The 15,467-nt window shown below is 41.9% G+C and overlaps 1 protein-coding gene across 1 annotated transcript; it reads left to right on the top strand.

Annotated features, from left to right (window-relative positions):
- The first annotated feature begins 795 nt into the window (after nt 1-795).
- Nucleotides 796-8,485, top strand: si:ch211-171h4.3 (serine/threonine-protein kinase SBK2). Its single transcript, XM_056398575.1, has 5 exons — nt 796-1,091; nt 5,071-5,215; nt 5,330-5,532; nt 6,132-6,293; nt 6,462-8,485. Exons 1-5 carry the CDS (start codon nt 1,086-1,088, stop codon nt 7,101-7,103), a joined length of 1,158 nt encoding a protein of 385 aa, XP_056254550.1. The 5' UTR covers nt 796-1,085; the 3' UTR covers nt 7,104-8,485.
- The last annotated feature ends 6,982 nt before the right edge of the window (nt 8,486-15,467 follow it).

Raw genomic sequence — 15,467 nt, forward strand, 5'->3', positions numbered from 1 at the left:
ATTTCTTATTAGTCCCACAGTGGAGAAATGTGCAGAGTTGGAGCAGCAAAGTGACAGTACAAAGAAAAGGAAAGAAACAAGATAAATAGTAGATAATAATATAATATGTACATATACATAATATATAATATAACAAAAAATATAACAAAAATATCAGCAGAAAAGGAATATTGCACAAAGTGAAGGCATCTTCCTGTATATCTAGACTTATGGTAGAGTCCAGTACATGTCTCAGCCGGGACAGATTCATTATTTTAGCATGTGGATCTTATCGAACAGATGGTAGATTTTAAGTATTTGTCAAGATTATGTTGCCAAATTAATTTGCCAGGGCATTTACTGTAATCAGGCCAAAATATTTGTGCGTTATCTATGCATGGATATTTATTTGTATTTTTTATTTAAACTTTATTTCACCAGGCAAGACATTAAGAAGAATATCTCTTACAATCTCTTATCTCTACAATGTTAGCCTTAAAGTGCCACAAGACTCTTGGTATATAAGACAAAAACAGAGTGGAAAGACTCATTCAGCAAATCCCGGTAGTGTACAGCGGCCGCACAAACACACATGTAGGCATTTACACACGTTAAGAGCCAAATTTTAAACAAATTTTAAACAAATTTCTGAAAAAAATCTGCAGAAGAAAATGCGTCATGATTTACGCCACATCTGCCAAAAGACTTTCAATGTAATTGATCCCAAATTAGGAAGGTTGGAAACAAACACACTTTCTGTCATTCACACACATACAGACACACACATGACACTCTTCAGGATCCACCCCACAGTGCAGCAGCAGAGGGAGGACAGGGGGAGGAGTGGAGGTGAGCACAGATCACTTTAGGATAAAAGTTGCAGCAGCAGACAGTTTGTAGAGTTTCTCCGCTGACTGAAATCTACCACCTCACTCAGCAGCAGCAGACTGAGAATCCTCCGTCCTGCAGGAGGTGGAAGAAAACTCAGCGAGCAGCGGATGAGAATCTGTGGAGGATTTCCCAACAGGTGCACCTGCTAAATGAAGAGCAGCAGGACGTAAATTTAACTGAGGATCCACGGCACTGAACTGAACTACAGCTGCAAAATGACAGTAAGTCACAGCTGATTCACTCACTGCTCCGAACGCAACGTGAGGAAAATGTGCAGAGATTAAAGGCTCAGTTGTGTGTGATATATGTGACAAAACATATTGTCTCACTGACCTCTAGCTGAATCCAGTCATGCATACAGTTTCAGCTCCATCATGTTCACCTGAACAGAACAGAGGTGAATAGAATTAGACTTTTGGCGCTCAAAGCGTTCAGTATCACTGTGAACAATTTTCACTGAGAGTTCTTTCTACTTTAAAAATAGCTCCTGTGAAAACTGTGCGTGTGGATCATCCAGAGAAACAGGGCAGTGATGTTCTCAGATACAAACATGTCAAATCAAACAAAAAATAAAACATAGACATTTTTTTGTAAATGCAATTTGGGTGAACTTATCCTTTCAAATGAAAGTTTATCAGATGTTAAATGAAAACAATGATCAATCAATAATAAGTTGCACTGTGTCTATAAACAGTCAGATATGCAGTGATATTTTACCTGCAGTGCTTTGTCAAGCTGATTTTAAACCCATTTTAGAGACTTAATTTTCCTTTCCCTATAATATAAATTGTTTTCCACATCATTCTCTTGCATTATCTACAGTACAGGTGCTCCATAAATTATTAAACAGTTTATTTTATTTGCAGAGTTTTGTTTATTGCATAACTTTTGCTAAACTAATAATTAGTACAGTCTCCCCATAATGACCTTCTGACAATGTCTTATGAGCATCAGGTGTTGTGAGATTTAAACTGATCGTTTTACAAAATCAGGAATAATTTGTAAGTTGTAATCTGATTTTTGTAAATATATTTACCTAGAAACCACAACATTACAGCCTTTATTGCGAGTGTAAAAGAAATAATTAAATGTAATTGCAAATAATTCCTCAAATTAATGTTCAATAAATATGAATAACTGGTAGTATCAGCTTTGTTGTGTGGATATTGAAGCTTTCATATCTTGTAAATAAAACTACAGTATTTTGAACATATATATTCACATTCCACTCATCTTCACCCGGAACACTGGAGACGCAGAAACTATTTGGCTTTTTCATTTTTTATTTTCCTCATGAAGAGAATGCTCAATTATAATAAAGAAAAGAAAAATCTAAACGCATGAGTGACTTCCTGCTGCTTGTTTAGATTAAAAATCAATTAATGAGTGTAGTTCATACATTTTACATCGTTTCCACACAAGTAGAAAATATATGTTCATGTCATTTTACATGCTCTCTGTTGGTCAAACATATTTAAGGTGGACACTTTTAAACTGAGGTTGACTTCTGGATGTGTGCCAGGGGTACACACACGCACACACACACACACACACGCACACACACACACACACACACACACACACACACACACACAGAACATCTTGTCAGTCATCACACTGATGTTTGTGGTGCACAGAAATCCATTACCATGTAGGACATCACCAGGACATTTATCTCTGACACACACACAAACACACACACACACACACACTACAGGTCCAACATCATGTGTCTGTCTTATGCAACCTGGGCGTTGGGCCCGTCGTCACTCACAGAGGCTGTTGCAGTTGTTCTGTTCTGGCTCAGACCGGAGTCACCTCCTCCTCTTACACTCGTTTAAACCCGACCAGCTCCGAGCGCGCCGGCTATGCAGCTCACCGAATATCTTGTGAACCCTGATCCTCCACACCGTGCTCCTCCTCTGGTGACAGATACAGCAGACTGTGTCTCTCTATTGATCTGAGCAGCAATCTGAACGTAATGCTACATTATCATCATTGCTCTAAATTTGTCTCTAAATTTAGTGATTTCGATTTTTTTATGATGAATTGAAGAGTTTTTTTTATGGGCTACTTGGTTAAATAAAACATTTTATAAACTTAAAATGAAAATATTGCAAATGTATGTTTACATTCTCACTATTTTATTCACAATAACTTTTTTATTCCTACAAAAAAGACACGATTTAAAGGCGACTCAATTCACTAAGTTCAAGATTTCGCCTTAGGTGTTACAAACATTTGTCTCAGACAGACCTGAACAGCTCAGTAATGAGAGCAAAGAGGGCCAGAGTTCAGCCTCCACTCAGACCACCCACACTACAAATATATTCACACATAGAGGAGAGGTTTTAGACAATAACACTGCAGTGTGTGATGCACTGACGCTAAAACTCAAAATATTATTATCAAATTATGTAAATTAGAGCTATATGCATCTTTCAAATGATGCAGGGAAATCTCAGCTGCTGCATCATGAGGCTGATTTGACATTTTAATCTGTGAGGATCTGCAGGTTTGATCATAAAATCTGTCCACAGTTTTGTGAATGCTTGTCTTTTGTTGCGGCTGTTGTTGTGGACGGACGCCCTGTCGAGCGCGCAGAGTATCTGTGTACAGCACATTCATGGCTCTGACTTGTTCTCTAATGAGCTGTAATGAGCTGGCCCCTGTCTGGAGATATAGTAACACCAAATCCCAGCCTGGACCCAAGGGTGCCAGCTGTGGTGGAAAGATCAACGTTCCATCAGACAAAACAAGGATCCGTGTGTGTGTGTGTGTGTGTGTGTGTGTGTGTGTGTGTGTGTGTGCGTGCGTGCGTGCGTGTGTGTGTGAGGATTTCATGAGGCTATTAACAGACATGTTTATACCCGCGGATCAGTGTTGCTGGCATCGCCATGACAACAATGATCATGACAACGGTTGTGTTGCATTCCAAAGAGCTGTGAGGGATTCCACTCGGAAAAGAAACAGAATGAGTTTTTATTGATCTTAAACGTTTCAGTAGAAAGTCTGTTCGTGGTTCAACCTTCAAATTAAGACCTTTACCAATTTTATCGTTGTTGGTTAGACCCGGCGTCGAGATGAGTCAAGACATCCACCAGGAATATGGTTCATTTGGTTCTCAAGTACTCCGTCTGTGCTGGTTCTCTTTTTCACCACAGACTTCTCAGGCCATGATGAAGGGTTTTTTTTTGTTGTTGTTGTTTGATTATTGAACCATCAATAAGTTTTCAGGCAGGAGTTTTGACTGAACATACCAGGAAACACACAGGTGTGAGTGATTAATAACATTAACGATGATGACTGCCTTCCATTAAGCTACGTCCCTGACATCACAAATACATTTTGAAGGAAACCTGACCAGATTAGGCTTTCTATCAACATCGTGAGGAAATGTTGGTAATTAACATACTTAGCAAGTAGCAAAACTGTTTATACTGAGCGTATCAGCAACACGTTCACTGACATCGTTTTCTGCCCGGAATATTTTGAAGCGCTCCCTCCGTTTGTAGTGACTACAGCCTCGTTAAAGCTTTTTATGGTTGTGTTTAGACTCTCGCAGCACTTAAGGTTAAGGTTGGGGAAAGATGGTGGTCTGGTTTAATGGGCTACAGTAAAGTGCAGAGTCACAAGTTTATTCACATTTAACCGAAACCATCATCTATGTTTCCTAAACCACAGACAGGATGTCAGTCAGGATGCTAGCTCCAGTCATTAGGGGGTTTCCATCGAAATGTGATGCAAACTTGAGTCAAAATCGTTCACTCCACTGACAGACCAGGTGTATTGATTACATGATGACTCTATACTGTACATTACTCTATAGGAATGAACTATCAAGATAGTCGTTGAAACACAGATGTTAACACTAACCCAATTTCTTTGCATCCGGCCAGTGATTGCGCTCAACAAGGGACAGAGGGAAGATGTTCAACAAGTGCATCTTGTTTTTTGCTGTATCAATCATGTATTAAAACTGACTTAGCTTCTGGGAGAGGTCATGATGTGATCAGGATCTGTCAGCACAACTGCTCGAGGACCCACCCGAATCAGACAAACACAGATTTTGGGAAGACTTTTTGTCTCAGATCTGGAACCGAAGTCTCGGACAGGCAAAAAGTCACCTTGTCTGCACCGACCTTAATCAAACCTGAGCTCCGCTGATGAAATGAATGTTTTTCATCTGTCTGTGTCCAGGCTGCCACAAAGCTTCTGGATGAGATGTGCCATCTGACGGCTCAGTCCCTGTCACCAATGGACACGTCGGACCACTTCAAGGTCCTGAAGCTCCTGGGTGAAGGCTCGTATGGAAAAGTCATGCTGGCTGTTCACAGGAAGAGAGGTGTGTGTGTGTGTGTGTGGGGGGGGGGGGGGGGGGGGGGGCACATATCATCATTAGCGTCAGCACATCAAAATATTACCTACTGTACATCAATCATTTCCTTGTGTCCTCCAGGTACTCCGATGGCTCTTAAGTTCTTCCCTCGTGAGTCCACCTCTCTCCTCTCTTTCCTGAGGGAGTATAACCTCTCTCTGTCGTTCTGCACCCACCCGTCCCTCACCAGAGCTCTGGGAATCGCCTACTCCACACCTTCCCACTACGTCTTCGCTCAGCAAGCAAGCCTCTTCGGAGATCTCTACGACGTCATCTTACCAGAGGTATACAGTTCGTTTCACAGTACAACACGCACTGTAGCTGTGTCCCAAATTCAGAGGCCGCATCCTTCAGAGGACGCCGTCTATGACGCGAACCGAAATGAGATGTTCTGGTTTATGAGGGATTTTCGCTTTGCGTCACCAGCTGTGCCAGCCCTTACCATTGCGTTGCAATTTTCAAAAACTTGGGGTTTAAAGGCCCTTGGTTTTAACAGTTGCTTACCTGTTGACCTGAACTGAACTTACATTTAAAAGTTTAATCCTCATCCTCAATGAATCTCTGGATAGGTTGGGAAAAGAAAGCAGCATTTCTGGGCTGCATTTGAAGGAGGTCTCGAAATAGTTCCAGCTAGTCGCTATCTGCTGTGATGCGCAATCGGTCTTCAAAGGTAGCTTCCAAAGGATGCAGCCTCTAAATTGACACACAGCTTGTGTGTATAGTGATTTTAGGTTTCTATGATAAAGTGTAAAGACCCGAACCTCGTCACACTTAGGAACAACTTAGAAGCAGAGGTTCACTCTGCAGATTCCTTCTCATTCTTTTTCTGATTATAACTCTCATCCTTCTCCTTCCGTCGTCCCCCTCGCCATTTCCTCTTTAGGTCGGGATGGAGGAGGACTGTTGTCAGCGGGTGGTGTCCCAGCTCTGTGGTGCGCTGTCCCATCTCCACTCCCTCGGTTTTGTCCACAGGGACCTCAAACCAGAGAACGTCTTCCTGTGCGACTCCGCCTGCCGCTGGGTGAAACTGGGAGATTTCGGCATGGTCAGTTTAAAGACAGACTCATTCTCCTGTGATATGATAGCATTACTGAGTAGCACTATTCAGCATGTGCGGCTAAATCATGTGCCATATTCTTAGAAAAGTGAAGATTAGATATAATGACTATGTTTTAGTCATGCAAGTTGCAAATAAATGAATGTTTTACCCAAGGTGAAGGCCAGGGGCACCAGGGTCCCGGAGGTCTGGTACAGCTCCCCTTACTGCACCCCTGAGGCGGAGATTTCACGTGGAAATGAGGACAGCTGGAGGAGCATGAATGATGGGAAAGATGCCGTTAAAGAGGATGAAGAGAAGAAGAAGAAGAAGACACGAGTTTGGGTGTCTGTGGAGCCCAGCACAGACAGCTGGGCGTTGGGGATCCTGACCTATGCCATGCTCACTGGCAGTCATCCCTGGGCGGAAACAGCCAGCGACTGCCGCTCATACCTGAAATATCGGGAGTGGTTTGACACAGCGAAAGGCCCTGAAGATGAACTGGACGTGTGGGCAGAGCCGCATACAGAGAGCGTGCAGGATGCCATCGATTTAGATGGACCAGAACTTGGAAAGAAGGACCGCATTCCCACAGCACCCCAGTTTGCATGTTTCACCCCGCTGGCCTGCTCCTTCTTCCAGGCGCTCCTCGACCCGAGGCCCCGGCTTCGTGGACGGCCTGAGGACGCGCTGAGTTACCTCGGGGGAGACTGGATGATGGAGAAGGAGAGGGTGAGGCTGGAGGAGGAGAGGAAGAAGAGCAGAGGGAAAGGTGCGATCAGAAACATGAAGGAGATGGAGGGAAGAGGAGAGAGATAAACACAGACTGTTTATGCACTTGATGAGACTATGATGAATTATCTCAATGTTATATTGGGTTTATTTTATCAAACCTCTCAAATATTTGTTTGTACTTTAGCAAACAGACTTTGTTGCTTTTCAAGAAACCATTGTGGTCATGAGTAGCCTACACTGTGATATAAAGCTTGCACAGAAGTGACCAAGTAAAAAAGCAAAACATTTATGGTTCAACCTGGTAAAAGGTTATTAGCATTAGCTGTTTGTTTGTTTTGTTTACATAACTTTAAATGTATCTAATAGCTTCGTATCTTTTGGTCAAAACAAGTCATTTGAGGACATCACCTCGCACTCGATGGCCATTTTTCGTCACAAGTCAAAAGTGGCAGGTGGAAAAATTCCTTCCCACACATTTAACCCCTTCAAACGTGACGAAAGCAACTTTGGGAAAATCCCCTTCGTTAAATGGAAACAACAGGGTTTATGGGAAATCTGTTTTCAATTTGGAGAAACTAACGGGACTGTGGGAGGTTCACAGCTGTTTTGATCAGGGTATTATTTGTTTTTGGCCATTAATTAATTGATTTTGCTAATTTTTTATATTAATTATTAATATTGAATATAGAAATAATTGTATCTTATATCAGCTTGAAAAAAAATAGTGCAACAGTTGCATTTCTGGAGATGACTTAAGTGCTGTAATGGTATATCATGTCCTTGAAAAAGACTCTTTAACACGCTGCATCTATATTTAGGTCCAGACTTCTGAATGTGTAATACGTCATAGTCGGCTATGAACTGTACACACACTGCAGCCGTGCACAGTTTTACAGCCATAAACTCGTCCAGTTTGAATACAACCACAGACAGAAAAAATGCATTTAAATCGAACATCATCAGCCTTTCTGAAAGTAGAGACTTATCCGTTACCAATATTTTAGTAGCACGTGTGTTAGCGGTTCACTGTATATTTCAACTTTTAGCAGCGTTATTTTGTACTTTAACATTAGCACTTATCCTAAGCTGTTGCTGTAGCACTTTGTACATAATTACAAAACTGTGTCTTCTATTATTTTGTATGGCTGAATGTTCCTTACACATCACATCAGAATTGAATGTATGAAATTATGATTTAATACATTAAATTAAATATTACATAACAGTTATACTGCCTTTCACGGGTTACAATGTAAATGTACAATGTAAAATACTTGTGTATTTATGTAATTGTACCCACTTTACAGACATGCAGTTTATAAAATGTAATTTAAATACAATTTTTTGTAAAATGCTCTTTTTCGAATAACAGTGTGATAGTACAATGAACTGTCCAATATTATTACTGTGCATCAAAAAGACTCACAACTGCTACTGATCAGCAAATAAATAGATTTTTATATTGATTTAGTGAGTACGCTGACCTAAAAAACATGTCCTGGCGCACTTATATCCTTGTAATATTATACACCAATGCAAATAGATCACATACACTGATGACTACACACACACACACACACACACACACACACACACAGTGAGGACCATCTGGAGAGCTTCCCCTGATGTTTTCAAAAATAGATCGGTAGTCGTAAATTTGACACTAAGATCTTTCAGCACCGTGTATGTGCCGCGGGCCACGGCTCAGTGTCCAGCCAAGTCACACACTGAGCACATTTTCTCATGCAAACACAATGAGCTGGACACAAACTGGAGAGGCAGATTTCAGCACAGACACAGTGAACCACTGACACCAAACACCGATAATTAACTGAATGCAAACATTGCTCTTAGAAGGTAAACAGAGTAATTATCTGCACACTTTGATTGGCCAGTACCAGCGTTCCTTTATTTGAAGCTGCATGCTAAGTAGCTTATCAGCACTCTCCTCTGGTCTCTGTTTCCCAGGCTGGGGGAGTTGGCAGGGCCTCCTACTGTACCCGTTGTTTGCCAGAAAACTTTTGATCTTTGCCTCTTCTATGGAAACGGGAAATTCCGCAGCATTTACGGAGTGGGGGTGGAGGGTGGGTGGGGGTCAGAGGGGGAGCGGGAGCAGCGGAGGCCGCAGAATCCTGAACCGCTGCCCAGTCTAATAAAAACCAGAGGAGGCGTAAATAACAAGCGGAGGTGAAAACAAAAACAAAGAGGATAAATCTACTCAGCCTATGTAAGGTTGTTAAATATACTCGTTCCTTCCACATGACCATAAGTAAAGATCTGACACTGAATCATAGCGGGGGAAAACTGAAGCACTGAGCCAATAGGCTACATCTTTATTTCCTGTTAATATTACTCAAAGCTGTTATGTTGATTTTATGTTTCATCCAATGCATTGGCAATTCCAGTTAGTTCCATAGAAAAGCTCAGTGATATGTCTGCAGATGTGAGGAAGTTAGCCAGAAGTACATCTACGAAAACAACCTTAGAGAACCGAGGGACCTTAAAGTAAAAAACAAAAGTGTTTGAACTGTTGTGTGTTGTCTTTTCACCTCATTCTATTGCACCACGGAGTATTCGGCTCATTACCACCCTCTGAGGCCAGAGCAGAAAACACACACTGGACCAGTGGCGATTGCTCTAAGACTGCAAGGGAAGCTCAGCTTCCCCTAAAATGTCAACAAAATAATTGGTCAAATATGTGCTGTTGTGTGAACATTTCATTGACTAAATATTCGCTAGAACATGTTCATCTTTTGTTCAGAATGAGCTCCTTATCACAGGTAACCGACACGACTTCCTGCAGCGCATTCGTTGTCAAATTGATGAAGATGTTTGTGTGTTTGCATGTGTTTTGAGCTCTCAGGGCCACCGTAAGTTACTGATGTATTTTAGATTGTAGAATCAAATGTGAAACAGTCTTGAGCTTGTGTTAACCACAGACCTTATTTTAGTCTTCTAACCAGAAACCCAACGGCTTCTGGACGAGGGAACTGGAAATGCTAAAATGCTAACTTCTGGGTTTTACAACTCATTCCTGCAGCACTTCATTATCTGCCCCAATGATCCCGGAGTGTGAGACATAACAGACATAATCTCAATGTTACAGACTGGATCTGAGTCTCTCTCTAGTCTCTGGACTCTTAAGATCCTCTTAAGGTTTCAACTTCTACACCTGTTGTAGTCGATGTTGATTTGTCTGAGAATAAGAAAGTAAACCACAAGAACACAGAAAGACTGCTGAATGACAAATTGTTTTTTTGACCATGTGATTTATCTTGGCCGTCCAGAAGACGAACTATAAAAGGAGAGCTGCGATCAAAGCATCACAGAGAGTTTAAATAGTAAATACAGCGCTGAGGAAAGATGAAGCCTCGGACCAGATCCAGCCCCCCCCCCCCCCACACACACACACACACACACACACACACACACACACTCTGAGGCCTCAGTGACGACTCTGCATATATCATCTACACGCTCCATACGTACAGGTACATATCATGTTTTACTCAATGAAACCTTGTAAATCCATTTTTAGTCACGTATCAGTTTGCATGGGAAACAGTTTCCACATCAGTTGGGTAAACTCAGACATTCATGGTTGTAAAGCTAAAAACAAGGTTGGCTGCTTCAGTTCTTGAAAAGCTGACGATGTGGAGATACAAGGTTTTTAACCTATAAGCAATGGGGACGTACTGTATGTACATATAAAGACATATTTAAAATGTTTTTAAGGCTTGGTTCAGTCAAACAGAGGTGATGCAGGTGTGACATGACACATTTAAGTACTCAGACACACACCTGCACAAGCCTGTTACCTACAGATAATCACACACTGAGCCACTGCCCATGAACCCTCCTGACACACACACACACACACACACACACACACACACATACCTCCACCTCGAGGTGTTGGCTCAGGTTTCACTGAAAACTTCAAAGCAAAAAGTGATGATGAGTGACTCTAACCTTTGACCTTTGACCCCCTGCTTACCCCAACAGCACCTAAATCACCGCAACATCCTGTGTGGTGTGGTGCGTCAGCTCCTGGTCTGAACCAACAAAAAGATTCTTGACGTAATGAGGCAGAGTTTAAATAAAGAGATCATCTGTGAGGAGGAGCATCTCCAAGTTATCTCTCAAACCGGCCAGAGCCAAAACTCATGAATTAGCAAGCTTGTTAATGTGAGACAGTTTGATTATCGTATCACACTTAGAGAGTGGGTCCGACAGTATTAAAGTGTGTGTCTTTGTGTGTGTGTGTGTGTGTGTGTGTGTGTGTGTGTGTGTGTGTGTGGGGTGGGGGGCAGTGACCGGTGCCCTGCAAACTATTCTGATCCACATTCCTCTCCTGACATTTCACCTGATATGTTGCATTAACGCTATGTGACTTAAGTATGCCAGGGTTGTGCAACAGTTTGTGTGTGTGTGTGTGTGTGTGTGTGTGTGTGTGTGTGTGTGTGTGTGTGTGTGTGTGTGTGTGTATTTGTCTAGTTTAAGTGTGTGTGAGAAGTTGAGAAAAAGAAATGCTAGAAGTTGACAAGAGGACACATCATGAATACATGATAGTATTTTAACACTTTGCTCTTTTAATTCCATCATTTTATGTCATCCTGTTCTTCTGGTTTAATCCTGACGTGAGAATGTGCGTAACCTGTAGAAATAATGGCCAAAACTTCTAAGTTGTAATAAACAGGAATTATCTTTGAAGTTTCTACCTTTCAGATACATGACGGTGAATTAATGGTGTGTCTTCCTGGACCTTTTCAGTCCACAGCGGCGTCACTGAGTCCATGTTGAGACGAGTGGTTAAATTTGTCTTAAAATACAGGTACTATCAGGGATTCACTGACTCAGTTGTTTTCTGGGGACCACAAACGTTGGCACGAAATTAAACAGCAATATTTCAGTCTGGACAGAAGGAGACCAAACCAACCAATATTGTCATTTCAAGAGTCCTACTGCTGTCACTAAAAAACACTTTAGTAACTGACTTGAACTCTGAGTTCTGCTGGCGTTGGAGTTTTCCAGCAGCTCGTGGACACACACACACACACACACACACACACACACAGGAACCTCGTCTGGATCCGGAGGACGCAAAAGGACATGTCGTTTTCTGACGAGGCTGCGATGAGAACAGCCTCGAGCCAAATAAAAAATGTACTTGTCCGTTTAGTTTATGACGTGGTGATGTATGTAGCTTTGAAAGTGATGCTAAGCTAAGATTAGACTCTGTGACCTAAGTCGTCCAGGAGCGTGTTGGCCACCTAGTATGTCTGTCTGTCTGTCTGTCTGTCTGTCTGTCTGTCTGTCTGCCCTGTACCACACTGACTCTGTGATAAAACCACAAGCCTTCATTTTGCAGCGATGACGCCAGTTTCATAATGTATGTTGACATGGTTGTTGTTGTTTTTTTTAATCAGTTACAGAGAAAAATACTTAATTACAACAAACAGTTATTGAGAACAATGATGTAGCCTCATTTTTTAGCAATGCTTGTGGAGTGGAACTAAAAATAGCAATGTCCATGGGTCAATCAGGGAATGCAAATGTGCATTCATGGTGCCCAGAGGATAAATCCTAATGACTTTCGGATCCCCTGGCTTTTCCTGTAGCACCACCAGCAAATTTCTGCATGCTAACACGCTAAGTTTAGATGTTGAACATGCTAAAGATGATACTTTCATAACAGCAGCATGTTGATGTGAGCGTGTTAGCATGTTGCAGTTAACATTCAGTCCAAAGCTCCACTTCAGTACAGCATGGCATCTTATGTTAAAGTGAGTGAGGATCCAAAAATTCTATTAAAAAAACTTTTAGATTAAAGACGAAAATAGTGATCAGGATTGTACAGTTTCTATTTAAGTTACAGGTTGGACCTTTAAATTTGACCCCTCGTTAAACTGATGATCACTGATGAAGGCTGGGGCACAGATCCAGGTGAATTCATCAAAATGTCACGTGTGATGTTGTTTTGAAGAGATGTGCTGCTCGGTGTCGATTACAGAGCAGGAGGTGACCCAGATCCAAAACGCAGTGGGACTTATACACACACTTAAGGTCACATATAGCACATTCAGAACAGGTCTGCACTCTGAAACACACTCAGGCAAATCTCATTCACATGCACAGTCATGCATCCACACGTCCGCACAGTTCAGACCTGTGATCAGACATGTTCGGCGCTAGTTAACGTTGACAAATACCTAAAGGCTAAAACGGCCTCAGCGGTGAAGAGAGGAAAATCAGAGGAAGACGAATCGTGCTCCTGATGAAGGTCAGAGGAGGCCAGCAGTCTGCCGTCCAGCTGTCTGTCGCTCTCTCTTTCAGCAGAGCTAAAAGTTACGGCTCAGTGTGTCCAGTCATGTCCTGACCTCAGGCAATATTTCTCACTTCTGCTGCGACTGCATCTCATTCTTCTCCGACTGGCTCCTTGCAGAGTCTGCGATGGATGGAGGGATCTCTCACTTTTATTCATGTAAAAGCAGCAGTGACACAAACTGAAATACTCTGTTAAAAGGTCCGACAGTCAAAGTTTTACCCAAGAAGAAGTATAAAAGTGCCTCTGAGAGTTGGCCTCAACGTTAGACAAGCTTGTGATTGGAAAGATGTGGGTTTGATTCCCATGTGGGAAAAGTGAGAGATCAGTGTTTTCCACCTCTAAGGCCCTGTTCACACCTGGCTGCTCGCTCTCGCCTCGAGAAAATTCGAGCAGCGGCTCCTGGACACGTCCTGGTTTACCATGACGGACAATTTATGTTTGGATTTTGTTATTTCCTGTTTTATTTTGTAGTCAGTTTCTTTGTGTGTCTGTTGATGTTTGTACTTCCTGTCTTTGTCCTGTTTCCCTCCTTGTTGATTGTCTGCCCCGCCCTAATGTGTTTCACCTGTGTTCAGTCACCTTTGCCTCCCTTGTGTCTGTTCAGTCTCTGTGCTCCTCTTTGTCTGGGTCGGTCCGTCTGCTGTTGTTGTCCCCTGTGTCTCCAGTTGTAATTCCTTATGTACCCTCATGCCTCGGCTTCCTGTTCAGTTGGTTTACCAGTGTTTTGTAAGTAGTCGCTTTTTTGTAATTAAAACATTTTGCACTACTCCCTTTGTGTCCCCAATCGTGACAGGACACTGATATATCACTGGGACTATCATTTTTGTAGATAGGCTGTTGCCAAATTCCAACCTTTTTGTTTCTTGCAGCACTGCATGTGTCTGCAGTGATCAGATCACAAATGGTCAGCTTTAAAACACGTCTCCAGTGAGCACTTGTGATTGGAGCTCACTTCCCTGCTTTATTAAGTATGTGTTGTTGTTTTTAGCCAGTGTGTGTGTGTGTGTGTGTGTGTGTGTGTGTGTGTGTGTGTGTGTGTGTGGTGTGTGTGTGTGTGTGTGGTGTGTGTGTGTGTGTGTGTGTGTGTGTGTGTGTGTGTGTGTGTGTGTGTGTGTGTGTGTGTGTGTGTGTTTGTGTTTGAGAGAGAGGAGTTGAGCGAATCGTGCTACACACAGATCTACAGTAAAATTATAGTTTCATCATAATCATTCATTATAAAACCTATTGGGACTGCAAAGTGATGAGACTGTTGAATGTGCTTTATTCACAGTGGTATCTTATATGTTTAAAAGTTTCATTGTGTATTTTCTATTACAGTTTCTAATTTCCTAATTTGTTATTTAAATTGTGATGTCCTTTTTTTTTTCTTTTTTTTTTTTGTCCATGTTTTTATTATATTTCTTATGAACATTCAGGTCTCTCTTGAAAATGAGATTTCTATCTCAATGGGATTTACCTGAATAGATAAAGGTTAAATAAAATAAACATGCACCCTCAGTGCATTATGGGTGCTTCCACACCTGAACTTGTCCACTTGTAATCAGATCACCTGAGACGGATGTTAACACCAGGTCTGAACAGGGCCTGAGGGATGCCCTTGAACAGAACCATAACTCACAGGCAAGTAGAACAGGCTGTACTGTAACTGTGTGTGTGTGTGTGTGTGAGAACAAGGTGCTCCTGAAACAGAGCCTTCGACAAAAAAGAAGTGAAGATGAAATATATTTTTAACAACTTTAAATAGATCAGTAGGCCTAGTTCAGTCTAGATGAATATGACAAAAGCTATCCTTTAACAGAAACAACAAGTTGCCTTTTCCTCACCACTAACTGTCATGTTGAAGGCCAATTCATCACCCACTCACTAAATATGACTTGGGTGGCCTGTAGCTCCCAGTGACCCCGTTATGTCACATTCTCCCTCTTTACCTTCAGATAACAGGAATATAATCCATCATCCATTTTTCAATTTACTGGAGTCAGGACATGTCAATGGTTTTAGCACCATCCTCAGGATTGGAATGTATAGTCCATCAGAAAAGAAATTAATTCAGATTATACCAGAAAGAAATAGTTTCTCCAAAAGCAGTGTAAACCAAAGGAATCTGAAGTATCTTCACT

Source organism: Seriola aureovittata, chromosome 16 (genome assembly GCF_021018895.1).
Source record: "Seriola aureovittata isolate HTS-2021-v1 ecotype China chromosome 16, ASM2101889v1, whole genome shotgun sequence".
Lineage (NCBI taxonomy): Eukaryota > Metazoa > Chordata > Actinopteri > Carangiformes > Carangidae > Seriola > Seriola aureovittata.